Consider the following 26,758-nt stretch of genomic DNA (forward strand, 5'->3'; position numbering starts at 1 on the left):
GTGCTGAGAAACCATATTAAAATTATAATTTCTCAAAGTATTTCTACACCAAGATTTGTAAATGTGCCTGAATTTTTGTCAGTGTTAATTATTTAACAGGAGCACCCAGATCTAAAACAAAAGTATATATTGACTAACTGGAGTTAATAACGTGACCAAAATTTAATTTTTTGAAAAAACATTGATTTTCAATATTTCTTCTTTAGAAGATAAAAATTATTTTGAGTGATCACTTAAAAAGTATGAAGGATGTTGTCACTAAAAATTGGGAGTAGAACAGCCTTATGCTTAATTAGATAAAGATTCATTTATTGAAGCAAAAGTATATAGGCATTTAGAAGCAGTTTTGGCTTCAGTGTTCACTCTCTTTACAACATGAGTAACATCTGGTTAATTTCAGAATGTAAAAATGGCTTTTTTAAAAATGACCATTCTAATTCCTTCTTTCTCTTTGTCTGTCTAGTGAGAACTCAACAGAGGCAATAGCAGTAGATTCTAACAATCAGTCGAAGTCCCCCCTGGAGAAGTTTATGGTCAAATTGTGCACTCATCATCAGAAGCAGTTCATTCGTGTTCTGAACGATCTCTACACCGAATCTCAGCCAGAAACCGAGGACCTGCAACCTTCTGATTCTGGAGCAATGGATGCATCCACTTGCAATGCTGGCTGTGCCCAGCTAGGCACCAGACATAAGGAAAATGATGCTCTGTGTCTCGATATGAAGTCTCCTCATTCTGTAGATTTGATAGACTCGTCAGGCTCTCACAGTCCTCTACCCTTGGCAGAAAAGGCCCTGAAGGAGCCTCCTCCTGAGACGAACTCTGTAGATGGAAGAGAGAATGCCTTGACTAATGTACAGAATGATTCCTCTGAACTTCCAACCACTAAACCTAATTCTGGGAGTTCAACGGATAGTTCCACTCTGGGATACCTTAGTACATCTAATTCTTCCCCGTTCAACCTCCATCACACCTCTAAGAGTGTGGAGGGGCAAACCACTGGACAGGAGCAAGACACAAATGTGAAAGCATGTGAGGGTGGTAAAGACCATATGCAGAGTTCAGCTTTAGTAGAAAGTCTAGTTGCAGGAAAATCGGCAACTGAGACTAGTGAGGAGAACAGCACCTGTATTGTTTCTCAAAGACATTCATTCAGAGCTTTATCAGAAGAGGCTTGGGACTCGGGGTTTACAGGGAATTCATCTAGAACTGCTGACAAAGAGAATACTTTACAGTGTAGCTCCAGAATGCCTTTGCGCCAGGATTTAGAAGCAATTGAACAAGATTCAAGGCCAAAGCAAGAGAACCATCTTCACTCACTAGGAAGAAATAAGGTGGGTTACCATTTGCATCCCAGCGATAAGGGCCAGTATGATCATTCCAAAGATGGTTGGTTAGCCCCCAGCCCCATGCCAGCTGTGCACAAAGCATCCAATGGACACTCTCGAACCAAGATGTTATCAGCCTCCATCAAGACAGCTCGGAAGAGTAAAAGGGCATCGGGGCTGAGGATAAATGATTATGATAACCAGTGTGATGTCGTTTATATCAGTCAGCCAATAACAGAATGCCACTTTGAGAATCAGAGATCAATGTTGTCTTCTCGGAAAACAGCCAGAAAAAGTACTCGAGGATACTTTTTCAATGGTGATTGTTGCGAGCTGCCGACTGTTCGCACACTGGCCAGAAACTTACACTCCCAAGAAAAACCAAGCTGCTCGACACTGGCATCAGAGGCAGTGGTCACTCCCAAGCAGACCCTCATCATTTCAGCCCCGAGACCTACGGTGGATGTGCAGCTTCCCAGAGAGGACAACGCTGAAGAGCCTTGTGAAGAAATAACCTCCCCCAAGGAAGGAGACAGCGATGCTTCATCTGAGAAGAAATCTCAAGAGCCTGAGGTTTGCCCCACAGTGAACCAACCCAATGCAACCAGCTCCCCGAGGTCAGAGGAAACAATAGCCTCCAGCCTGGCATGCCCTCTGCCAGCTCACCTTCCGGAAGAGGACATGCCCGAAGGCAGCTCCATGGTCGCAGCTCCCACAGCAAGTGGGATAGCTTCCCCTGAACGAGACCAACACCCAGCTGAACTGCCTGATGCAAAGGGGACGAGTGAACCTGAAGATTGCCCCCTGGTTCCCTCTACTGAGAGCTTTTCTGAGGGAGACAGAGAAGATGTTGTGACTAGGCCTAGTTCTTCTCCTGAAACAGTCAGAAGGGCGGAAAGTCCTCTGTGCTCAGAAAATCAAAGTGCCCCCATAAGCTTGGAGCCTCCCGCAAGCCTGGGAAAGGCTGAGGATGAACAAAGCATCAGTACTGAGGCCGAGACTGAAGATGCCCAGGAGCTGGATTCTGACCCGCTCCTGAAGGAAAGCAGCACTTTGACTATGAAAAACCCCAGTGACATTGAGGAAAGTAAGGCAGCAAGTAGTACAGGAAAATTAGAGGAGGAAGGTGATGAGAGAAAACATCCTTCAGAAAAAGATATGTGCGAACAAACCATTGACTCACCTGAAGAGAACTCGGACAAGAAGAAAAAGGGTAAAAAATGCCCTGAGGCCTCAGATAGGTGCCTAAGAAGTCAACTTTCAGATTCTTCCTCTGCCGATAAGGACCTAAGAAATCAAAGTTCAGATTCTTCCTCTGCTTGCCCTGAGGTCAAGGTTTCTAAAAATCCTGATGAAAAATGTTCTAAAAAAGAAGAGTACGCTGGTGAAACAACACCCGAGGACTTGCTGACCGAGGGTCTCCATCCAAAAGCTCTGGATGACACCGAAAACCCAGATGTCAATGAAAATCCCTCTGAGAAGGATGCTGAGCAGGAGGGCGAAGAAGGTGGGATCATCACTAGGCAGACTTTTAAAAACATGCTGGCCAAAGAGGCCAAAAGAGAAGAAGAAGGAGATATTTTCCCCAACAGTGATCCTATTACCACAGGTGGCCAGCCCCTGCCTGGAGAGAGACTGGAAATCTATGTCCAGTCTAAGTTAGGTGAGAAAAATGCCCATGACCTCTTAGAAAGTGTTCCATGTCCTTTCCCAGAGCAGTCAGAAGAGAAGCCAGGACCTGCTCCTGCACACGACGTGGAGGAGGTTGTAAATGAGATGGACAGTGCAAACGCCCAGCATAAAGGTGATGATCATGAGGAGCCATCCATCGTGCTCGCGTTGTCAAGTAGTGATGATGATGCTGGGCCCTCAAAATGGGTACCAAGGCTCACGAGACAGACATCTTCGAACTACAACCTAAGACATGCTCATTCTCTGGACTCCTTGGATACCACAAAAGCGACTTCAGAAAAGGAAGCAGCACAAGAAAACCTAATACCCAAGGACAATGAAGCTTCAGAGAGTGAAGATCCCGTAGATGAGGATGATGGCGAAGCAGTGGTCGACGACCAGCCCAAGTTTATGGAGTGGTGTGCTGAGGAGGAAAACCAAGAGCTCATTGCCAACTTCAATGCCCAATACATGAAAGTTCAGAAAGGCTGGATCCAGCTGGAGAAAGAAGGCCAGCCAACACCAAGAGCACGGAACAGGTCGGATAAGCTGAAGGAGATTTGGAAAAGCAAGAAAAGGTCACGGAAATGTAAGGGTCCATTGGAAGCTCAAAAGTTTTCTCCTGTCCAGATGCTGTTTATGACAAACTTTAAGTTGTCTAATGTTTGTAAATGGTTCTTAGAGACAACTGAAACCCGGTCTCTGGTCATCGTGAAGAAGCTCAATACTCGTCTTCCGGGAGACACACCTCCTGTCAAGCATCCTCTTCAGAAGTTCTCACCTTCCAGCCTGTACCCCACTTCACTGCAGGCTGAACGCTTGAAAAAACACTTGAAGAAATTTCCCGGAGCTACTCCTAAGAACAACTGGAAAATGCAGAAGCTCTGGGCCAAATTTCGCGAGAATCCTGACCAAGTGGAGCCAGAGAATGGCAGTGACGTCAACCGTGGCCCCATGTCTGAAGACAGAAAAGAGGAAGTCAGGGAAGGTAGAAATAGCCATCCTTCTACAAGCTCACCGACTCCAGCCAGTACCCGGATCCTTAGAAAGTATTCCAATATTCGAGGAAAGCTCAGAGCTCAGCAGCGCTTGATCAAGAACGAGAAAAAGGAGAGCCCTTTTGGTCTGGCTGTGGAAGGCAAACAGAGTTGTAAAAGTGTGTGCATCCACCCTCTGATGTCCCCCAGGCATGCCCTGCAAGTGGATGCCTACGGGTTTCCCGTTAAACCCAAGAGTGCTGATGGAACGAAGGGGAGGAAAGGGAAGCAGATGTCTGAAATCTTGCTGAAAGCAGAAGTTCAGAATAAACGCAAGAGGACCGAAGGCGGCAGCACTCAGGACAGGAAGGACAAGGGACCGGTGATGAAAGCCAGCAAAGAAAAGCATATCGATGGAGCCACCAAAACCCTTGCTGCCAAGAAGCCAGCTGCAAGGGACAGAGTCAGCCAACTGCCCAAAAAGACATCTTTGAAAGAAAATAAAGTGAAGATCCCTAAAAAGCCCTCTGGGAAGAGCTGCCCTCCCTTCAGGAAAGAAAAAGAGAACACAAACAAAAGACCTACCCAGTCCCCCGCCTCAGAGACAGTGACTAAACCTGCAAAGCAAAAGGGGGCAAGTGAATCCTTTTCAAGGCCACCGAAAGCCACCAACAGAAAGCAGAACAGTGGGAAGGCTGGGGCCAGGCCCTTGATGAAAACCCCAGAGAACAGTGCCGCCCAGAGAAAGCGAAAGCTGAAGGCAAAGCTGGATTCTTCCCACAGCAAACGGCGTCGGCTGGAGGCAAAGTGATCCCAGGGGTGGAGCCAGGAGTAAAACTGTTCCACAGAAGGAACCCTTTATTTTGCATTAACTAAACCCGCTTTTATAAGCTTATCAAGCCTTTCAAACCTGCAGTTAATGGAGGACACCACAATTTAAGATGTCAGAAAATGCATCTCAGATGGAGAAGGAAACTTGCAGTCTTTCTCCGAGGCTGAGTAAGGGAAGTTATATATTATATTCTGGTTGTTCCTTGGGTTTTAAACTTGGAACCAAGCAGTTGTAGTTTTTAAAAGTACAGTGCCTTATTTATCCCTTTTGTGTTTAAAATTTACAAAAGCTAAAAAGCTGATCTATGTGATAAAGGCTTGTATTTTATACTTGATGCACAAGCACTTGTACTGTAGCCGAGAAGACCACCGTCATGCACATAAAGTAGCTTTCCAGCAGCTCCCTGCAGTCCGTACGTGAGCAGACGCTCCTCTCTACAAACCCCAGCAGTGAACTTCCCTCTCTGTCTGGTTTGTCTGTTTAAATGATATTTGAAAGCTAAACCAAATCATTTTTATGGTATGTGGAGAATGCAGAGGGCATTTATAATTGTTGTAAAAGATTAATATTTCTGTTACCCCTTTTTTACAAAATCATTCATTGTAGGTCACTCCTCCTACCTTTGATCTTTTGTCATTTGAAAAAAAAAAAGGATTCTAAATTATGTGCCCATGAGACAAAAAGTGTGTTACCAGGTATTGATTTTGGTTTATGACCTCTAAAAATTATTTGCAATACTTGTCCTTACCATCCTTTTGATTTTGGGCCTTGAGCTTGCTAGCACTCTAACTAAGTCCCCCCACCCCCGCTTATAGCTATAATTTGCCAATTAGGATGAGAGTGACTATGCTAATTTTCTTTTTACCCTGAGTACTTCCATATTCAAAAAGAGCCAAAATGTTATTTCCAGTAGTAGAAAAGTTTAAGAGTGTGTGTGTGCATGTGCATTTGGGTACATTTGCCTCTGGCTATTGGCCACCAATGCCTCCTAACCCCAGTTCCACAGTAAGTTCTCTCTTCCCCAGGTACTGTGCTAGGGGATTCGTGAACTGGGAGCCAAGGGTTTCTGTGAACATCCTGCAAACCATTCTGGCATCAGGCTCAGAAAGGTCAAAAGAGCACAGAGTTATGTAGAAGCCACAGCAGACTTGCAGTTGGAGGAAACAGCTCCAGTATCCCATAGTGGCCCCATATGGCCCGCACCCCGAGCTAATGTTCATGTGGAAGTACAAGTTTAGAATGGGGTCCATTCTGATTGGTTAGCACCGTACTCATATTTCATGCTTGTAGTATCACTCCTGCCTTTGCCATGTCAGGCTCAAAAGTGAGAGCTGCAGTATTTGTAATTGATGATGTTTGCCTTTCCCGGGTGAAGCCTCACATGGGTGCATTGGCTTTACCTTGGTGCCTATAACATTGCTCCATTATAACTCCGTGTACTCAACATTTCCATTGGGCCATTCTACAAAAAGGCTTAGTTGTTAAAGCCTCAACCAGCTTCTCAAACATGCTCTGTCACCAACACAGGCTTATAAGGACAGCTGCTGCTCTGTCCTTTCTATTAAAAATTGTTCCATTTAGATTGTTTCAGACCAGTTTAGATAAACCCAGATGGACTTTTTCATGCTTTAGTTTGTTCAGATCATGATGAAACAGGCCTCCTATCCAATCTGTAAAAGGCTTGCTGTATATGTACAATGAAAACTTCTGATGATTGGATGGGCCTGGAAAGAAGCATTTGATTCATGGGAAATTGAGAGTCGTATTGAATTTCATAGATAGTGAAGCCCATCTTCAGTGAAGCCGTGATTTCTTTTTTCCTAATGTCTCCTCTATCCCATAAGTCTCGTTTTTTTTAATATATATCTTTGACTATGGCCATTGAAGAGCTACCTATGTTAATGAAACTGCTGAGTGTGTATGTTGGCAACCCTTTCTCAGCATTAAGTTGCACAAAAGCATTAATATGTTTTAAGTTCGTTTAATCTTTAAAAAGTGGTTTTAAAGTTTAAAAAAATCTTTATGTAGAGTCGTCACTGGATATTGTTTTTGTGGTGACTTACAGCTGAGGTTTGCCGATGTCAGGTGTGCGAATTCCTGTACATGCGTTCAAGGTGCCCCCTTAGCTGCACATGACGACCTTGGAAGGGTGCTTGCATTATGTTAGAGAGAGGTGTGAGGCAGTGGGTGGGTGGAACTATTCCAGTTCCAGATTTATAATTCATTCCATTACTTTTCTACGTTCTTTTTCTTTTGTAAAAGTTCACTTCAAGATAATAGCCTTCTCTCCCATTCTAAAAAGCATTTGAGAAAAGTTATCATTGTGTGTGTATGTATTTATTTATACACTTAATGCTATGGATCATCTTTAAAATCAACTTACACTTTATAGTAGTGACTACACTTAAATAGACTGGGATTCTGCATAATTATGAGATTAAAAGTTTAGAATTATTTTTGTATTTGTTGAATCTTGTTTTTGCTGATTCAGTTAATTTTGCTAATAGGAAAGAAAGAAAGAAAGAAAGAAAGAAAGAAAGAAAGAAAGAAAGAAAGAAAGAAAGAAAGAAAGAAAGAAAGAAAAAGAAAAGAAAGATCTGAGGGCTGTCTCTGGAAGGCCTTTTTACGCTGAAAGCCGATGCTGTCCCCCAGACACCTCCAAGCCCAGGCTTTGATATTGACTCAAGTCTCCCCTTGTTCCCCCTCTCTTGCAAAGGCCTCCTCCTCATAGCCATCGCCACAGTATGGCTTGCCACCAGATGCAAAGGCAGTCTGTCCCACATTCTGGATTCCAAATCAGAAAGAAATTCTGCTTCTGGGCCTGTGCTCAGTGAAGCCATTGTCCTAATGGAGCTCAGGTGGATGCCCAGCGACCACTGATAGTATCTCTTAGCTTTTGGAGAAGCTGGGAGACGCCTGGGAAGCATCACTGACGCTCCACCCAGAGCTTGGTCCTCTTCTGCAGACCCATCTTCTGTCCCATGAGGCTCCCCGGGTCCGGGAGGGTGCCATGAGCCTCACCCCTGGCACTTCCTCAGACAGGTGGCGCAGCAGGAAGGCCGTGATCCTTGGTTCTGCTCTTGAGGTCTCCTACTAGGAATGTGATTAGCATCTATTCATCTGCAATTGCTGGCCCCTTCCATCCCTTAGGTAGCCAGTTCTGTTGTGTCTGCATTTCATTAAAGACTTCTACACAAGCCTTACCTTACAAAAATAATCTTGAGCTGTGGCTTCCATGCCTCATTGTTGCTGAGGTGGCATAGATAGAGAGGTGCAGTTAGTCATCCCTTCACATCTGCGGTACTTTTCATGTAATCCTCTACACATCACACACTCGGCAGGTGAGTCTCTCCCTGTTCAGACAGGTCATCAGTAAAACACTTCCAGACAGTTACTTTGAATTGAAGTTTGGTCTCTGTCCTGCCTTGTGATGGATTCTGTGGTGAGGGCGGGAGTTGTCACTCATTAGGGGCAGCGTTCCTGTTGATGAGTGGAGCTAAGAGCCTGGTAGGAAAGGACTGCTGTGTGATGCAGGCTGGCGAGGCTCTGGTGTCACCATCAACAGGCTGGTGTTGTCATCGTCCCTGGCACTGGGCTGGCATTTCCCAAGATGCTGGCCCAGGAGCCACACCCAGTCCTTTGGTTTTAAGACTCTCTGTTGGCTTAGAAACAATTTATCAAGAGTCTGCAGATTTGGGGCTTGTTCCTCTTTTGTAAATAAACGTTTATTGGAACAAAGTTACGCCCATTTGTGTATGGGTTGTCTGCAACTGCATTCCAGCGAGTTGAGGAGCTGCAACAGAGACCATGTGGCCTACACAGCCTAAAATATTTACTATCTGGACCTTTAAGAAAAAGTTTGCTGACCTTGCTTGAGAAAATAATCCTTTTTCAGGAACAAACCTTCCCTGATGTATCTTCTCCTTTCTTCTGCCTCTTTCCCTCTCTGTCCTCTTCTTTCCTGCTCCTCCTTATCTTACCTCAACTTTATTCTTCCTTTATATTTTTTAATTTTTTCTTGCAACAAAAGAGGTTACTTCATTGCTTTAGCCCATTGAATACCATCTCCTGCAACTTGAGCCACCTTAGCCTCCTATCTTCCTTCTTAGACTCAACCATCACAGTAACCAAAATGAGTCGGCCTATAGGGTCAGCCTGTGAGCAAATAGGAATTCAGAGTTCTAAAATTATGAGGTCTGGGCCTCTCATTTCACTTTTTTTTTTTCCCAATCCTCATCCCAGGATATTCTTTCCATTGATCCTTAGAAAGTGGAAGGCAGGGAGGAGGTGGTTAGATAGAGAAACATCCATCTCACATCAACTGATTGCCTTTCGCACGCACCCAACCTGGGCCAGGGAGCAAACCTGCAATCGAGGTATGGGCCCTTGACCAGGACTCGAACCTGCAACCCTTCAGTCTTGTGGGCTGATGCTCTAACCACTGAGAAAACCAGCCAGGGCTCATTTCACTATCATAGACCTGACGCCAGACTCACTTCTTGTTTATTTTTAAAGTAAGTCAAGATTCTATTTCTTTCCAAATTAGTTGAGACTGCATTAGTTGGGTGTTCAGTTTTCTGAACCTCACATTCATATGGAAAAAGTCTTCACAGAGGGGAAACAAAGTCTAATCACAAACCCAAAGCATTGTTGATTGTGTAATATTTTGGGCCACCTTCTAGGAAAATAAAACTATTGGCACTGATTTTTTTTTCCAATCCCATACTCTTCTTTCAAAATAATTTTATTAAAGACAAGCCAACAAATAAAAAATGTAAGTATGAAATCATGTTTCTTATGTCCATCACATTGGCAAGGCAGTACTCGCCTCCCAGTGGTTCGTACTCTTCCCTGTGCATGTCCTCAGGGGGAAAAATAAAAAGATTATTGTATTTAAAACAGCAGAATTGGGAAGCCTTTGAGATAGCTATTAATATAATTCATCCCTTGAGGCGGCTAGGCTGAGTAGTTGAGCGTCAACCTATGAACCAGGAAGTCATGGTTAGATTACTGGTCTGGGCACATGCCCGGGTTGTGGGCTCGATCCCCAGTATGGGGCATGTGGGAGGCAGCTAATCAATGATTCTCTCTCATCATTGATGTTTCCCTATCCCTCTATGAAATCAATAAAAAAAAATTATATATATATATATATATATATATATATATATTTTATATAATTCTTCCCTTGAAACATCAAAACGTACTACTCTGTTCTACAGTAGATGGATTGGAAAACTTTGAAGGTCTGACTTCTTTAAAAATAATAAATCATACTGAGGTTGAAACCCAGAACTCTGATGCTACTCCAGGCTCAGAGCTGTCAGGCTGTGCTGGGGACTGGGGACTACGGTGGGCACTGGCAGAGGGTATCCTTGCTCATGCTTTTGTCCTTGGAATTGAGCTGAAGTTGGTCTGGTCCATTACCATCCCTCTGTCTGATCTTCCTTTTCTCAGAGCTAGTGGTTGACGCTCTGGATTTCAGAGCCATCCTTTGCTCCATCCTTCCATTATGTTTGTCTGCTCAGCACAATGACAAGGCTCTCTTGCCTCTCTGGGACCATTCCATTTAACACGAGGAACGCAGTAGGCGAGCCACGTTGTAAGTGTAGGCTTCCCATGAAAAGAAACAACCAGACACTCATGGTTGTTTAATACACTAGAGATTGGAGGAATGCATTTTGCTTTTTTTAAATGGTTATTTAAAAAATATATTAATGTTCTAGCCCCATAGTCGGCAAACTGCGGCTCGCGAGCCACATGCGGCTCTTTGGCCCCTTGAGTGTGGCTCTTCCACAAAATACCACGGCCTGGGCAAGTCTATTTTGAAGAAGTGGCGTTAGAAGTTTAAGTTTAAAAATTTTGGCTCTCAAAAGAAATTTCAATCGTTGTACTGTTGATATTTGGCTCTGTTGACTAATGAGTTTGCCTACCACTGCCCTAGCCAGTTTGGCTCAGTGGATAGAGCATTGGCCTGTGGACCGAAAGGTCCCGGGTTCGGTTCCTGGCAAGGGCACATACTTTGGTTGCAGGCTCCTCCCCGGCCTGGGCCTTGGTTGGGGCACATTCAGGAGGCAACCAATCAATGTGTTTCTCTCACACCAATGTTTCTCTCTGTCTTTCCCTCTCTCTTCCACTCTCAAAAAAAAAAAAAAAATCAATGGAAAAATATCCAAAAAACAAACTATACATACATATATATATATATATATATATATATATATATATATATATATATTCATAATAGAGACCATATGGGCCCTGACAGCCTAAAATATAAAATATTTACTACCTGGCCCTTTACAGAAAAGGTTTTATGACCTTTGCAATATGTTGCTCAAGATCAGATTGTGTGGCCAGTTAGGTACACCTTACTTTTTTCATGTAGTCCAGCACTGCAACATCTCTTTCCTTTTGGATTTTAGGGTATCTTGTGAGTTTATCTTCACACATGGCTGCTGTTTCACATTATCCCCGAGTAATGTTTGTGTATTAAAGAACAAGAAGCCCTGGCCCATGTGGTTCAGTAGGTCGGGCGTCATCCTGTGCACCAAAAGGTTGCTGGTTCGATTTCCGGTCAGGGCACATTCCTGGGTTGCGGGCTTCATCCCCACTAGTGGGTGTGTAGGAGGCAGCCGATCGCTGTTCCACTCTCACAGTGGTGTTTCTCTTTCTCCCTCTCCCTTCCTCTCTCTAAAAATCAGTTTAAAACATTTTTTTTTAAAGACCAAGAAAATACCCCCTTTTGTTGATGGACTGTTCACTGAATCTTAGACATAACAGCCTTATCTACAAGGATACGCAGTTGAAGTACCAAGTCTTAAACTAAAAGTACCACGGTCTTTGTCATGTGCGAGTCGGGCGAACTGGACTCCGGAGAGACATTCCTCTGTGGCAGGGCTCAACACAAAGGGGGTTCCCAATGAACCTAGAGCGAGAACGGTGCCTCCCCAGCAAGCACAGGGCGTGTCCATTCTACCCCGTGGAGCCCTCCTCCTGTGCAGTACACTTGCACGCTTCTCGCTCCCCAAGCTTGGGTCATTGTGAACATAAATGCATGGTCTTTGCTTGCAACCTTGAACCCAGACCACCCATCCCCAACCATGGTCTTTGCTTGCATGGTCTTTGTTGCAACCTTGAACCCAGACCACCCATCCCCAGCTCTTAAAAATACCAGCATGTCAGCAGCTTTAGACGGAAGTTCAGGGCTCTCTGGGCCAGCGAAGCCGATCCAGTCAGGCCTGACTCACCTCCTGCCGAGGAGCCGTCTGTGGCACCTTTGTCTCTTCCCTCTCCTGCTTCCGCCACCAGCCCCCTTCCAGGAGGCGGCCTCTCCGGGAAGGCTCCCGCTTCCGGGCGCTCCACTGAGCATTTAGATGTCATGTGAGGAGCATTTTTCCTTTTCCTTTATTTTTCTTCTAATATTTAGCCCTTGGGGTCCAGATACTATTAAAATTAACTTTTTCACCCCATTGTTTTCTATCATCTACACCTCATGTCTTGTAGCTAAAGCTGTAGTGGTTGGGAGCTAGTTTGTGGAAGGGATGCTAAACAGACAAGATTTGCATAATTTTGAATATTTATACCACAAGTCGAGATTAGTTTTAGAGCCACTATAGCCTAAGGTTATTAGTTTCACCAGTGGTTTCTGCATTCTTAATACTAGATCTAGGAGACTGTGGTAGTGTTTCAAATGCATATAGAGTACCTGTTTATACACACGACTGTGGAATTTATTTCACTGTGTAAGTAGTGATATTTTCCTGTTCAAATGTTTCTATAGGAAGTATTTATTTTAGCAAAAAAAAGTTAACTGTCAAAAGGGCTTTCCAAAAAAGTGTTCTTTCTAGCCACCCGTCCTCCCCAGCTACTGTGCTCAGCCGTTGAACCCCCAAACAACACAGCGAGGCAGAAAGGTTGGAACCCTCACTGTTTTGGGGCAGATGCAACATGGATTGGGAACCCTGAGTGCATGCCCCACTGTCACTCTGTCCCAGAACAAAGTGGGTCTCCCACCATTGGTATGGCTGCGCCAGGTGCGGCATCAGGGCTAGCCTCGAGCAGCCCACTTCTTGCATACATGGTCGGTACGTTCACTTTAGCAGCCTGTGCAGGGAAATGAGCCTTAGTTGTAACCCCAAGGAAATCCAAACCCATACCTGTGGGCTATGGAGAAACCACTTGTTGCCTAAAGAAAGCATTAAGCTGTATTTCAGTCTTTCTCGTGTTTGTGAAAGACACCTATTCCCACCCCCATGAACCATGGGAGATAAGCATGTTTTCTTTCACACCTTGACAGTACTCATGAGCAATTTGGCTCTCCTCCTTTTCTCCCCCGTCCCTCTTCTCTCCCCCTCCCCATCTCAGCAAGCATCTGTGTAGATGTGGGCCAGCCCCACCTGTGGTTACAGGACAAAACCATCTGTTCTAAGATGTGTGCAACTTTACTTCTCAGGAGTCCTGGTCTGCAATTCAGAGCACCCCTAGACATGACGGAACCGATGCTTTCTGGTCATTTCCTCTTCCCTGTGCCCCATTCCTGGGCACTTGTGCTGAGTCACGAGTCTCATTCTGTTGGATTGAGGACGGCAGCTCGGGACTGGACCACAGGGGATTTTGTCATCCATTTGAATCATATCTTACATACTTACTTATGGCTTCCCTTTGTCTTTTCCAAACAATGAGGAGGACACTTGAACAGTAATGCTGGAGAATGTTTGTTTTTTTCTATGATACTATTTGTAAGCAAATCTGATTTTAAGATGAAATGTGAATGGGTAACTAGTTGCCAGGGAATTTAGTACTGAACTAGACAGTCAAAACTTTTTTATCTTTTGCAGGAAGAAATAAATTTTGCTTGCATTTCAATGTTCACAGGAAGTAATGTTGTAAATAGTTTTTAAAAAATATTTATTATGTGTGCTGTATACAGATTCATGTTTGGAGTGATGTCGGTTTGCATGTAGTATTGTAGAAGAATATATTTTGAGCAGTGGACTTCCTTTCATAACACAGTTCACACATGGAGAAAGAACAAAAAACCAGCAGGTTGAGAGCTGTTTGGGGCATTTGATCTGTAACGTTACATCAAATCCAAGCTTTAATTGCCCCCTTTTCTCATCTGGTTATGTTATATATTATATGTGTGTGTGTGTGTGTGAGATAAACTGGTCAGTGGTCAGTCGCAGATCTGCAGAGCAGATTTCCAGGTGTTCTTTCTGATGTGTTGCCTCTAAGCAATAAGATCCTAGGTAATAACATTTATTCCGGGCTCCACATGGGCCCTTGTCTCAGAGGATAGGGTGGGGGTAGAACAGCTCTTGCTAAGACCTCTTGCCTTTGCCTGAGAGGTTGCTGTACTTGAATTTTTGCTTCTGTTTGTCTGCACACTCCTTTCAGTCATAGAACTCTAGGAATGGGTGAGAAATCTGCCAGCAGCACCAGACATCAAAAATTGGGCATAGAGATTGAAAAAGTGTCAGTTTTCCATGAATTTGTAAGGGTTTCCAGCATCTAGTTGAGGCAAAGCTCATTTGGCTATAGAGTAAATGTAAGAACCATTTACATTAGAAATTTAAATGGCCAATTTGAAGTCCTTTAACTATATCTGACCCATGCCGAGAAGCTAGCCCAGTTTCTGGAACCCTCCTCCGTGCCTGGGTTTGAAATGTCTGGAGCCCGCTTCTGTCTGGGGTTAAACCTTTTTGGTGCGTGCAGGGGGCAGCCGCTCCTCCAGGTCTCCCAGCGGGTCCAGTTCCACAGGTGTCGACGCTGTTTCGCAGCCTCTCCTTGTGACCGTCCTACACTTTTACGAAAAATACCCCACCCCCAAATAACCAGGAGTAGATCGATGTAGTTTTTTAGGCTTTTGGAATATGTCTTCTCTTTTGTATTTATGATGGTGTTTGGAATTTTTCACTAGTGTTTTTTAGATTTGAAGTGGGTGCATTAGGATAAAACTTTCCATTGCTGAGCCAAAAAGCAAGCACGAGGAAAGAAATTGACCTATGTTGTATCGGTGGGAAGGTGACTACTTCATGTGGTGGGAGGGCAGGGAGGGGGGTTGTAGATTACCTGAGAGTAAAATAGAATTCTGGCCTGAGGTGCCCCAAGTCTTATTACTTTGTAATAAATAATCCCCTTTCTAGCCTCACTTAATCTCAATAGAAGCCTGCTGTTTACCCTCAGGGAACAAGTAGTTTTCAAAATTGAGCTCCTCCAAGGTCATTGGCCCGTGCCTGTGTGCAGGCGTTAGTGGTCTTTATAAACTCATGGCATTATTTTCCCATATGCATCATGATATTAAGACATTCAACCCCAACCTGTATGAAAAGCACAGCCCAGGGTCCTACTTCAGGCCAGAGTTAATGCCTTTGAGGGGCCCGGAGGCCCATGCAATTTAACTGAAGCTCAGGTGCCGTGGTGGGTTTGATTCTTTCTAGGACCCTTCAGATGAATTTAGGGCAAGGGCTGCTGACCCGGCTGTGGATCCAGGGAGTTCTAAGCTGAATCTCTACCGTTCCTTCAAAGGTCTTTCTGGTTCCTCCCCGTGTTGTCATTGCCAAGGTCAATCTTGTAGTTGTTCAGATGTGCTCCTTTTTGCCGTCTTGTGAGTCTTAGCCAGTGATCCAGATGCCCAAGGAGAGCGTCTCGGAGGGCCCCGCCCCTTCCCGGTCCCGCGTGTGTGCTCCCGACCTGTGTACTTGCCGTCTTTTCAAAAGCATTGAGAGGAGAGATTCGGCAAAGGGTTATCGGATGACCAGCGTGTATCTCTTGGGCCTGGATTTCCACTATGTTAGAGAGTGTAGGGAAATACTGTGTTGTTTATGGATGAAAATTCAATGTATGCTGTGAATTTGTTGGTTTGAAACATTGAAAATTTTTCATTAGACAATGTTTACATACCTCACCTGAAGAACCTTTGAGAGTGTATATATGAAATTTTAAAATATATTAAGTTGCTTTAAAACAATATGTATAGCTATAAAAGTTGGAGTTATTTTAACTTTGAATATGTACCAAGTCTCCTAAATATTGAAATCTTGTGGACTTTTTGTGCTTCTGTGTTTTACTTTCCTATTAGGCCGTGTAGGAAACTGTGTTTTTGTTATTGGTGAAGGGTCCTTACTGAAATCCAAGCTTGGTTGTTTTAGATTTTCTTGTTTGGTTTGAGGGATGGGGTGTGGAGCTAGAGGATGTGTGGGAGGGATTACTCTAACCTTGACATCTATTCCATGAGCTTTTTCTAGGCGCTTATTTTATTGCAGCGTATTAAACTTCTTTGATATTAAAGCGTGTTTGTGTAGTCACTGAAGAGGTACCGATGCATCGAAGCCCAGCCTTCAACGCATAGAGCAAAGCTGATGAGTGGCCAAAAGGAACCACAAAGCAACACTTCCGCTTCGACCCCAATGTCGTGTTGGGCTTAAAGGGACAGTGATGGCTGGGTCTGTGGTCATCGTGAGTTATGCCTAACTTCGGGCACAAGAAAACACGGTGGGAGGGTCCTTGGGAATTCCCGTGGCAGAGTTGGGAAGGTGCCAGAGTTAAAAGGACATCCCCTGCCTGGCTGGTGTGGCTCAGTGGTCGAGTGTTGATCTGTGAACCAGGAGTTTCACTTCCCAGTCAGGATACATGCCTTGGTGGTAGGCCCCATCCCCAGTAGGTGGGGTGCAGGAGGCAGCCGACCAAGGTGCTGCATCCTGAGGGGCCCGGGGCACTTGGCTTCCGCAGGCTCCTGACCTCAGGTAAGCAGCTTGAAATCAGGGGGTGATACACACAGCCACAGGGAGGGCTGCCACAGTCTCTGTAGCCCGTGTTGGGGGGTGTCGGAAACCTTCCCATTTACTTGCCTCACGACCTGTTTCATTATATTCTCTCAAGTCTCCTGAGATGGATCTGTTTGAGGATCCAGTGGGCCGGGGGTTCCTGTGGAATCAGCCATGGTTTCACCGACAAGTTCATCTGACCGTGGCCATGGACATGCCAACCACACCCAGTGGAAATATGCTGGCAGCCGGGCCACCCCTTCTCAGTTTACGTTTGGAGAATTACCTTGTTCCAGACGAGAACTTTTCATTGTTAAAATAGACCTCTTTTCCTCCAGGACCCTCCTGTGGTAGAAAAGCTAGAATGTGACCCAAGAGGTCACACTGGCTCGGGGTGTAGGGATCATAGAGATACATTGTCACCACGCGGGGAACTTGCCAGCTGCCTCCACCCCCAACCAAGCCCTGCAGTGTCCGTTCCCTGGGACAGGGATGTCCCTTTAAATTTAAAAAAAAAAAAAAGGTTTTATTTATTTCAGAGAGAGGAAGGGAGAGGGATAGAGAGATAGAAACCTCAGTGATGAGAATCATTGACTGGCTGCCTCTTGTGGGGATCGAGCCCACAACCCGGGCATGTGCCCTGACCAGGAATCGAACTGCGACCTCCTGGTTCATGGGTCAACGCTCAACCACTGAGCCACACCGGCCGGGCAGACAGGGGCTGTCCTTCTGACTCTGAAACTTGCCTATTTGTCTTTAACTCCACGGTTGCACTCTGGTGCCCACAGATGTGTCTTGTTTTTAGCCCATTGTTTTTTGGTGGTTGCTTTTTTTTTTTAAGCTTTTGAAACCGTGAGTGTTCACATAAAAATTGACTTCTGGCTTCTCTTTAAAAAAAGACCAGGAAGACCCGAAACATGAGTGCATGGGAAGAGCCAGCGGGAGCTGTCGGCTGGGGAACATGCCCTCCAGGTCACCGCCCCTCACTGTCAGTCACCACTTGCCCCTTTCTGTCTGCAGGGAAATGGCCTCCACCTGCTGCTGCGTCGGAAGTGGCCACGCAAGGGACGGCCCAGAGGGCGTGCGCCCACTTGACTTACGTAGGTAACGGGCTGCCCACTCCAGACACTTGAGCTTATAAACCTGTTTTAACCCATTTTCTCTCATGGGCCTGCCTGGTTCGTTACATTCCCTCCAAAACCCCTAATTGTGTTAAAGGCACTGCAGTTCCTGTCACTGCCCACTTTCAAGGCCGTTCAGGTGCGGCTTGTGTGACCAGCGCCACAACCCGGTCTCCTGGTGGGAAACCTGTCTGTGTCCTGGCCTCAGAGGAGGGCCAGCCAGGTCCGCTCAGTGCCAGGGGCCTTGCCCCGCCTGATTGCCAGGCTGGTCTCCCTTGGATGCCGTCTGACAAGGCTCCCCTGTGCAGTCTGGTATGCAGTTGGGAATCGTCGCAGAATATTGTAGCATTATGTTTGCCTCCTTTCTCCACTGATCCCTGAGAACTGCTGTCTTGGCAACAGGCAGGTTAACCTTACAGGAGAAGCCACACGGCGCTCTAGTCGGTTGCCAGGTTAAATACGGGCGTGGCTCTGTCCACAACCTTATGGCACCTGGTGGTGACGGCAGAGCCTCGAAGGGAAATGAGATGAGCGGCCCCCGGATCTCCGTGTGTGCTGTGCAGTGCCAGGCTCGCCGTCACACCGACGCCCGGGCAGCTATGACCCAGCCATCTCCCAGGCCCCCTCCCCCACCCCCACCCCACCTTCTGCAGGAGGCACAGACCTCCTCTGCCACTTCAGGAAGAGCAGAGAGTTCCGAGGGCAGGTTTCTACATGCGCTGCACCTGGGAGCCCTCGTGGACTGTGGCTGGCGTGTGGGCACCCAGAAGCCCTTGAACCCAGGAGGGGGCCTGTGGACGGCCCCGGCTCCTCAGTGGGAAAAAGAGATCAGCAAGACAGAACCTGAGCGAATCAATGTCATGTTCACGTGGAAGACAACAGACAATATCCAACATGTTCTAAAACAGCACTTCTAGGCAAAGGGCAGGTGTGGCTCCCTCACGGGCCTGCTCTAAACCAGTCTCTAGAAGAGCCACCCAAACGAGGCTACAGAACCCCCAAACCGGACGTCACAACCACAGACACCTGCAACTCAAACGAGACACTGGATGTTGACTTTAACATATAAAAATACTATAACAAAATGAAATACAAATATATATTAGAATCTGTTAAGTATTCTGTATAAAGAGATACTTTCGTGGTTAGGCTAACAGCAGGCGGAGAGAGACGAGTCTCTCCATCTCGGACTCGGGGAGTGCTGCCGAGCAGCGGCGGCTCGGGACTCCCGGCTGCGTCTCTTCGGTGCGTGGTGAGTGGAAACAGCAATGGCGACGTCGGTGTGAACTGAAGGTCTTCACCCAAGGGACGGTGTGGAGATGACTTCCCAGACAGATGGTCTCATGGTAGCCGCCTGGGACTCAATGGCAGCAGGCAAGACGGGTGGTGACCCGGGGCCTTCCCCGCTGGCAGGTGATGGCTAAGCTGAGGAAGACGAGGTCCTGGGGGGCACGGCTCTCTTAGCTCCCGGCTGCCTCACCCTTGTGGGGGCACCCACTCTTCCAGCTCCACTGAGGCCGAGTGTGGGGCTGGGCTGGGCGGGGGCATGGAGGGGGGCCCGCGGGGCCAGCAGCAAGCTCACCCTCTGCCCTCCCCGCCCCACGGCGCTGGGCCTGCAGGGCAGTCGCCGTCACCTGTCTGCGGGTGTCCTTTCCACTTTCTGCAAAGTAGAGGGGCCCCTGGAGCCGGGGAAACTGCTTCTCCAAGGCAGGAGGGACGGGGGTGGCAGGGGAAGGGCCGCTTCTCAGGGCCTGTTGGTTGGGGAATCCTCTGTTCCATGGAAGGAACAAACTAGCTGCACTTGAACTTTCCTGCCTGTCCAGCCTGGTGCTAGCTCTTCTCCAGAGCCCTCAGTGGCCGCCCAGAGACTCCAGGTAAGAGGGCTGCTCTGCAGCGAGGCCCACGCTGCTGTGCACGGGGTGGGGGGACAGGGGCACTGCATGCTGCTCCTCCCCACTTGGGAGGGTCCTTGTCCCATTGCAGGGGTCCCCAGACTCAAGCTTGCTGGCTCGCCGAGTCCTGTCCCTGCCAGACTCGCAAGTCACAGGAGGCTCCTGCCTTCTACTCAGCAGCAAAGCCCTCATCCCCGCCCCCCAGCTACCATGGTGGCTGAGGACACAGGCACACGCCACCCCAACTCCGCCCACACACTTCCCCAACCCTGCCTTGTGTTTGCAGATGGAAGGACCCCCCCCCCCCGCCCGCTTGCCCACCGGATTCCGCAGGGGTACACTGTCCTGGGGAGACCTCTGGGCCAGAGAGTGACCTGTCTTCCTTCCAGCCAACTGGCTATTTAGGCTCGAAGATCACCTCTATGCGCTCGTTCTGCGGGGAAGAGAAGCGTCCGCAGTCACAGTCCCCTATTCTGCAGTGACTGCGAAGGAGTCCTTCCTCGCGGAAGCCTCTGGTGAGCTCCGGCCGGGCCGTGTCTGCGGCTGGCGCCCTCGCTGGGCTCCCTCTCCCCGGCATCCTGGTCACCTCTGCGATGCGCTGTGATTAGTTGGCATGTGTCCACGAGGGCAGGACCCAGCCCCGGTCCCCAGCCCCGGTCAGGCGCACGAATACTTGATGTCCTTAATGAAAATGGATCTTCTAACTCCTGTGGCCTCCCTCCTGGAGCCACAGTGGGAGGGTCTGCGTTGCTTGAGTCGTCTGTCCCACCTCCCCATTTGAGAGCAGAGGAGATTGAGGCCCATGGGGGAGAAATCTGCCAGAGCGACAGAGCCAGCGGTTTCCTGATGCCTGGACCACTGTTCCCTCCTGGTCTGCAGCGTGAGGGGCTCTGGACCCCGTCTCCGCAGGAGGAGACCCCTCCCTGGCCAAGCAGCCAGCCCAAGCCCTACCCCCTGCGCCCCCGCCAGTGGCTCGCCAGCAGCAGGCTGATGGCTGGGGAAGCCCAGGACCAGTGCCCCTTTGGTGGCTAGTGTCTGGAGGTGGCAATGTCTATTCTGCTGAAACCAACAACACCCCTGTCCTTTTTGGTGGGGTCCCCCACCCCAAGAAGTTCCAGTGACCGTTTCCTCCACATGGGTACCCTCCTCGAAGCTACAGTGGGCATCCCATAACTTTAGGATTCAGAGGTCTGGTCCTAAGACCCACTTCCACCCCAGGCCTCGTTCCTGAGGTGCTCTGCCTGCCAATCAGCCCAGGGGCAAGGTCAGTCCCTTCCTGGCCAGCAGGAGGGGCCCTCCCCTCCGCAGCCGGCCTCCTGCCCGCAGACGCTGTGCAGCGGAAGCAGCAGAGCCAGGCTGGGAGGCTGGGAGTCCTTCAGGGCTCTCTGCAGGGGCAGGGGGTTCGGGGCCAGCATGGGCTGCAGACACGAGGGACAGGCTGGTTTGGGACGGGGCAGTCCCTTCTTCAGAGCCAGGTAGCAGGCAAGGAGGGGGCGGCACGTTCTGCACTTCTTGGCCTGACCTCACGCACATATTCATTCAACAACATTTATTAAGCGCCTCTTTGTGCAAGGCACTTCCGGAGCGGGCGGTCTGCAGCCAGGCCTCGCCCACCCGCTCGGCCCCCAGCTGCTCGGGTTCCGCTTGAGAAAAGCTGCCTGGCCCCTGAGAGAGGGCCCCCAGCCCACCCAAGAGGGTCCAGCCATCCAGGAGCCACCTGGCGGCGGCCCGACCCCAGCCCAGGGCTCCTGGTGGCCATGCTTCTCGCCAGCCCCCCTCCCCGTGGGCACCGGGCGCTATGCGCAGAGGGCACAGCCACACTTGGTGGGCTTCTCCACCTCCTCAGCGAAGGAGGTCCCGTCGCTGCACTCGAAGGTGAACTTCCTCCGCTTCAGCCGCAGGCCCTGGCAGCAGCCCCGGCCCGGGCAGGAGCCCCGGCACTCCACCCACGACAGCGGGCGCGTGGTCTGGCAGATGGCATAGCCCCTCTGGACCTGGTGAAAGTCCCGGACAGGGTCCCCCCGGCACTCGGACTCTGGATGGGACAGACACCAAGAGAAAGCCTCAGGGCACAACTGTGGGCCAGTACTGCCCCCTGGGAGGCAGGAGGAGGAGGAGGAGGCGAGAGGGGAGCGGGGAGGTGGAGGGCAGCATCCTCGGACGGTCCTCTAGCTCCCGGAGCCCGCCTTGTCCCCAGCATCCTCCCTGCCCACCATGCACATGCACAGCTTCCTCCCGGGCCACTGTGCGGTCCGTGGGAAGGAGGAACTTTCTAGCTGCCAGGGCCTCCAGCACAGATGTGGCTGCCAGGCTCCGGGGTGTGTGTGGAGGGGGTGGGGGGCTCCCCGCTGCTGGAGGAGTGCAACAGGCTGGAGGCCTGGGAGGCAATAATGTTGGAGAAGGAATTTGTGCTGGGAGGGTGTGGCCTCGGGACCCTAAAGTGCCTGAGTTCTGGATTCCTCAAGACACCCCTGCCCCGCCCCCAAAGCGCTCTCCATTCCAGCAGAAGCATCTCAGTCACGCAGGCCAGGCCTGGGAAGGGGTCCCCAACCCTCAGACTTCTGCTGCTCCCAGGTCCCAAGGAGATGGGGCCACGATGCAGAGATCTGGACAGGAGCTGTTACCATGATCTCGTCTGTAAGGAGAAATCCCAGCCAGAGGGGCACTTACCCCAGACACGGGGCTGCAGGAAAAGCTGGGCCAGGGAGAGATGGGGGCCCTCCGTGGGGGGAGGGACTTGGAGCCCAGAGAGCAGGGGTGGGGGTACTAAAGCCCCAGAGCAGCCTAGGGTGCAGGGAGGACAGGGGCACAGAGGGGTTGCTGAGGTTGAGAGGAAGAAAAAACCAAGTGGCTAAAGCCAGTTGTGGGGAGGGACCCCGGAGAGGGCACATCAGGAGGGGGGCCCCTGACCTTGCTCACAAAGCTCGCCTGAAAAGCCAGGGTCACACACACAGTGCGCCCCTTTGGTGGCCGAGGCCTGGCAGTGGCCGTGCAGGCACTGCAGGCCCCCACACGGGTCTGCGGGCGCCCCGGCCTGGTTGCACAGGGCCCCCGAGTACCCCTCCCGGCACTGGCAGCTGTAGGAAAGGGCATCGAGGGGCACGCACTTCCCGTGGACACACCTGGAGGGACAGAGAGAAACGCTCTGAGGACAGGCCCGGGCCAAGCCACGGCCCACCCAGGTGCCCCACCCCCAGCCTCGGCGTCCCGGAGTGCTCCCCTGTTCCCAAGACTGAGACCCAGGAAGCAAAACGTGGGTCTGTGCTTGTCCCTACAGACCTGCCCTGTTACTAAAAAGAGAAACCCAGAAAAATATAATAAACCCCTGTTAGGCCACGTGTTCTGATTTGGGGCGTTAAAACTATTATCTTTCCTCACCACAGGGAATGGGAACTTGCAAGGAAGGAAAGGGAACCTGCGGGGCCGGGGGGGGGGGGGGGGGGGGGGCGGGGGGCGGACAAGGGGGCTCACTTGTGGCCGTGACAGGGGCCGTCAGCTGGCTGGTCGCAGTGCAGGCCCCCCCAGCCGGCCTCGCAGTGGCACACAGGCCCGGGGGTGGCGTTGGGCTGGCAGATGCCATGCAAGCAGAAGAGCTTCCGGCAGGGCTCGCAGCCCGGCACCACGCCCGGCTTCATCCGCGTCTTGGTGAAGTCCTGCAGCTCATTGTTGATGTACAGGTTTCGGATGCACCCGTGGAAGCTGGTGCCATTGAGTATCTGCCACAGGCGGAAGGCGGCCGAGTTCACGTCCACCGGCATCCCTGGGGGGGTGGGGAGGGGGCAGACTGAGCTGGTCAGGCTGGGGCGGCGCCTGGCACCGACCTCTGAGGTCTGTGGGGCACCTGCACAGGGTTCCCTCTTGCCCGTGGCCTCTGTCCTGTCTCTGCCACCCTGGGCCAACGTCCTCTGCCACCTTGGAGGGTGCAGACTCCTTCCCCCAAAGAAATGGAAAAGCTGCCTTCCCGTGACCAGGGCTGGGCTGCTGGGCCTGGCAGCAGCCAGCTGACAGTGAGGCCTGGGTGTCTCGGTCCGGCTGCGCTCGCCCAGGGTTCCTTCCCTCCCTCTGGAACTCCTGTTTTTACTCCCAGAGACCCCAGAGGCAGCAAAGGACTGGGCCCTAGAACTCGGGTGTATGGTCCTTGGTCACCTGCTTCTGTGGGCACTACTCGCAGCGACCCCTGAGGTAGGAGCTGCAAACCCCATTGGCTGCTCCGTGCTCAGTGACTTGCCCGAGGTTGCACGACGAGTAAACCCAGGTTCACCGTCCCTCCCACCTGCCACCCTCTCAGCCAGGCCCTGCACAGCGCTGAGACGGCCCCAGTGCCCCCGGGAACCTGCTCTCTGGGCCTGCAAATGCCCGCTGTGGTGGCCAGGGCCCGTCAGCTGCAGAGCCTGTAAGGCCAGCTGGGCAGTCCCCAGCTCGTGCAGGGGCCTGGGCCTGGGCCTCCTGCCGCAGCTCTGGGCCTCCGAGGGCCCAAGCCTGGGGATGGACCCTGAACATTTAACAAGCCCCTTCCGGCCCAAGCCAAGAAAGAGGCCCACAGTGTGAAAGACAGCCAGGGAAATTCCAGCACGCCCCTCCCCTCCGCTCCCCTCCCCGCCTGGGTCAGGCCTCCATCCCAACTCAGGCACGTCTCCTCCTTCGTTAGTGTGGGCTGGGGGCTAGCAGCCTGGCTCCTGGCAAGGGAACACCATCCACTTGCAGCTTGGCCAGTCACTGGCACCCCCACACACACACACACCGACCGGCAATGTTCCCACAGTCCTGTGCCCTGGGTCCCGCCTCCTGGCCCGAGAGCAACAGAGACACCCCCTCCCACCCCCCGCTCCTGGAAAGGCTACCCCATCACCTGATGGCGAGGCCCGGGGCAGAGCAGGTCCTCACCTCCCACGTAGAGGGGGGCCTCGCTGTTTAGGGTGTGGTGTTTGCCGAAGCTGTCCATGGTCATGGGGCTGCCGCCATCGATGGAGAGATTCACCATCTGGTCGAAGGTGACCAGCTCCACAGTGTGGAACTGCCCGTCGTTGATGGTCTCAGCGCTGGAAGAAGATGGGGGCCCCACCCCAGAGGATGAGCTTCAGTTTGGCCCATCCGTCCCTGTTCGCCCTGCCGTTGGTCCAGCAGCTGCTTCCCAAGGGACCGCATCTCCCCGCGGGGAGACTGGGACCTGGTGGCCCATGGCCCAGCCTCTCCTGCTCCCCCGGGGAAAGCTGGGACGTTTGGGGCAGGTGTCTTCACCCTAATCAGTCTCCTCCCCCCCACGCAGGAGCGCCCTGTGAGGTGGCGGTGGGAGGGGAAGGACCCGCGCTGGGCTGCACTCATGGTTCACGTGCCCTCTCCTCTTGGGCAGCCCAGGTTCTGGGGGTTCTATGAATGACTTGCTCTCGGCCCAGGAGACCCCCCCCTCCGCCCCGCCCCAGAGAGGCCGCCGGGCCTGAGGAAGCCCCACCTGTAGATAGCAGAGCTGGGGTAGCTGCCAGGGTCGTAGCTGACACGCACATGGCCCTGGTACAGCTCCACGGCGATGTGGTCATTGTCCCCGTTGTACAGCAGGATCCCGTTGTCCTCTGCCGTGGAGACCTGAGGAGCAAGGCCACGTCTCTCCAACCCCATCCCCCGCAGCAGCAGCACAGGCCAGTGGGCGGAGCACACGGGGCTGCCCTCCCCTGCCTGCCCAGGTGGCGTGTCCTCCCAGGGGCACTGACGGAGGCGGGCAGCCCCAGGGGTAAACCCCATCCGCTGACAGCGTGGCCAGGGCCAGGCAGCAGAGGGCAGAGGGGCCGGCTGAGGCCTGGAAACGGCGTGCCAGGAGGAGCAGGTAAGAGCCCTTCAGACCACCTGCTCGGGGAAGGAAGTCAGACGGGCTGGGGGCCGCCTCTCTGTGGCCTCAGGGAACTGCCTTGGGGCCGGGGGCACCTACAGAGAGGACACGTTCAGGAAGGCTCCCTGACAGCCAGAGCCCCAAACCTGAAGGAACCGCTCAGGCGGTAGATGTTTAAGACATCCAATGGCAAAATAAGGGACCGCAAGGACTTAAGCTGGGAGCTAACCTGGCCGCGCTCCAGGCACGGGAACAAAAGCCTGTTGGCGCACTGGAGGTGAGGCGAGGAGTCGTTGGGACGAGATGGTGGGAAAGGGTCCTGGTAAGCTTGGTTTTCTGCGTCTAGTCACCCATGAGACCACCTCCCCCTCCCCGGCTCCTCTTTGAGATTGGATTTATATCCCAACAACCTTTCCAATTCTGCTTAAACGACTTGGAGCTGCGATGCTGGCACCCACATCCAAAGACGCTGACCGACACAGGGGCCTCCCCATTGTCCTGGGCAGGGATGTGCCTTGAATCTCTGACCTGAGGCCAGGGCCCCACGCTGCCCGACTCCCCTTTGCGACCGGTGCCCTGGGCACCCACCTGCAGCGTGATGTTGGCCCGCGGCCAGTCCTGCAGGTCAGTGAACTGCAGGTAGGTGTCCCGGTCCACGAAGTTGACACTGAGCAACTTCTCACACTCGGGGCCGCCGAAGCCCGGGAGGCACTGGCACACGGGCCGGCTGCCCTGGTCCACACAGTTGGCCCCGTTCTGGCACTCGGTCCCCTCGCAGGGGCTCCTGGGGGCAGCTGGGCGGGGAGGGGTCTCACAGAGCTGCCCACTGAGAGGGAAAGGACGCAGGTCAGACAGGGCAGGGAAAGGGGCAAGAGGGCATCTTCCTCCCCCAGGTCCTGGAGAGAAGCATCTTGGGAAACCGGATCCTTAAGGTGACGGCAGAAAATGCTCCTAATGAACACGTTTCCCGAGAGAACGAAGAGCCAGAAGGGTGGTGAGGAACAAGTGTGGTCCCTGGACCAGCAACATCGATGTCACCTGGGCACTTTTCAGAAAAGGAAAACCTGCTGAATCTGCTCTTTCACAACATGCCAGGTGACCCGTGTGCTCATTAAAGTTTAAGAATTGCTCATGTCTCATTTTACAGAAAAGAAAACTAAGACTTAAAACAAGCAAAAGAGGGAAGACTCAAAAGAAAGAAACGAGGGAACATGACTACCAAGGGTAGTTCTGATCGACGCTACAACCATCTGTAGCATTAGTATCCACAATAGCCCAAAGTGTAAGCCATCCAAACAGATGGATGGATCAACAAGTGTGGTAGATCCCTATCATGGAATATTATTCA

The 26,758-nt window shown here is 50.9% G+C and overlaps 2 protein-coding genes across 12 annotated transcripts in view; one reads left to right on the forward strand and one right to left on the reverse strand.

Annotated features, from left to right (window-relative positions):
• Positions 1 to 16,101, forward strand: part of LCOR (ligand dependent nuclear receptor corepressor) — a 126,982-nt gene extending 110,881 nt beyond the window's left edge. For 10 of the 11 annotated variants that reach the window (XM_079793476.1, XM_079793480.1, XM_079793482.1 and 7 more), the window contains one exon: positions 464 to 16,096. In XM_079793476.1, the coding sequence (XP_079649602.1) occupies positions 464 to 4,787 (4,324 nt within the window). In that variant the 3' untranslated portion in view covers positions 4,788 to 16,096. Of the gene's footprint in view, positions 1 to 463 lie in introns of all 11 variants that reach the window. The other variant, XM_079793481.1, reaches the window with a different exon arrangement.
• A 5,211-nt stretch (positions 16,102 to 21,312) lies between these two features.
• The window catches only part of SLIT1 (slit guidance ligand 1), a 153,188-nt gene continuing 147,742 nt past the window's right edge, over positions 21,313 to 26,758 (reverse strand). The window contains exons 32-37 of the mRNA XM_079793488.1: positions 25,999 to 26,236; positions 25,039 to 25,169; positions 24,474 to 24,628; positions 23,061 to 23,349; positions 22,500 to 22,711; positions 21,313 to 21,624 (exon numbers count right to left, since the gene is read on the reverse strand). Of these exons, the coding sequence (XP_079649614.1) occupies positions 21,386 to 21,624; positions 22,500 to 22,711; positions 23,061 to 23,349; positions 24,474 to 24,628; positions 25,039 to 25,169; positions 25,999 to 26,236 (1,264 nt within the window). The 3' untranslated portion in view covers positions 21,313 to 21,385. The remainder of the gene's footprint in view (positions 21,625 to 22,499; positions 22,712 to 23,060; positions 23,350 to 24,473; positions 24,629 to 25,038; positions 25,170 to 25,998; positions 26,237 to 26,758) is intronic.

The sequence above is a fragment of the Cnephaeus nilssonii genome (genome assembly GCF_951640355.1).
Source record: "Cnephaeus nilssonii genome assembly, chromosome: 16".
Classification (NCBI taxonomy): Eukaryota; Metazoa; Chordata; class Mammalia; order Chiroptera; family Vespertilionidae; genus Cnephaeus; species Cnephaeus nilssonii.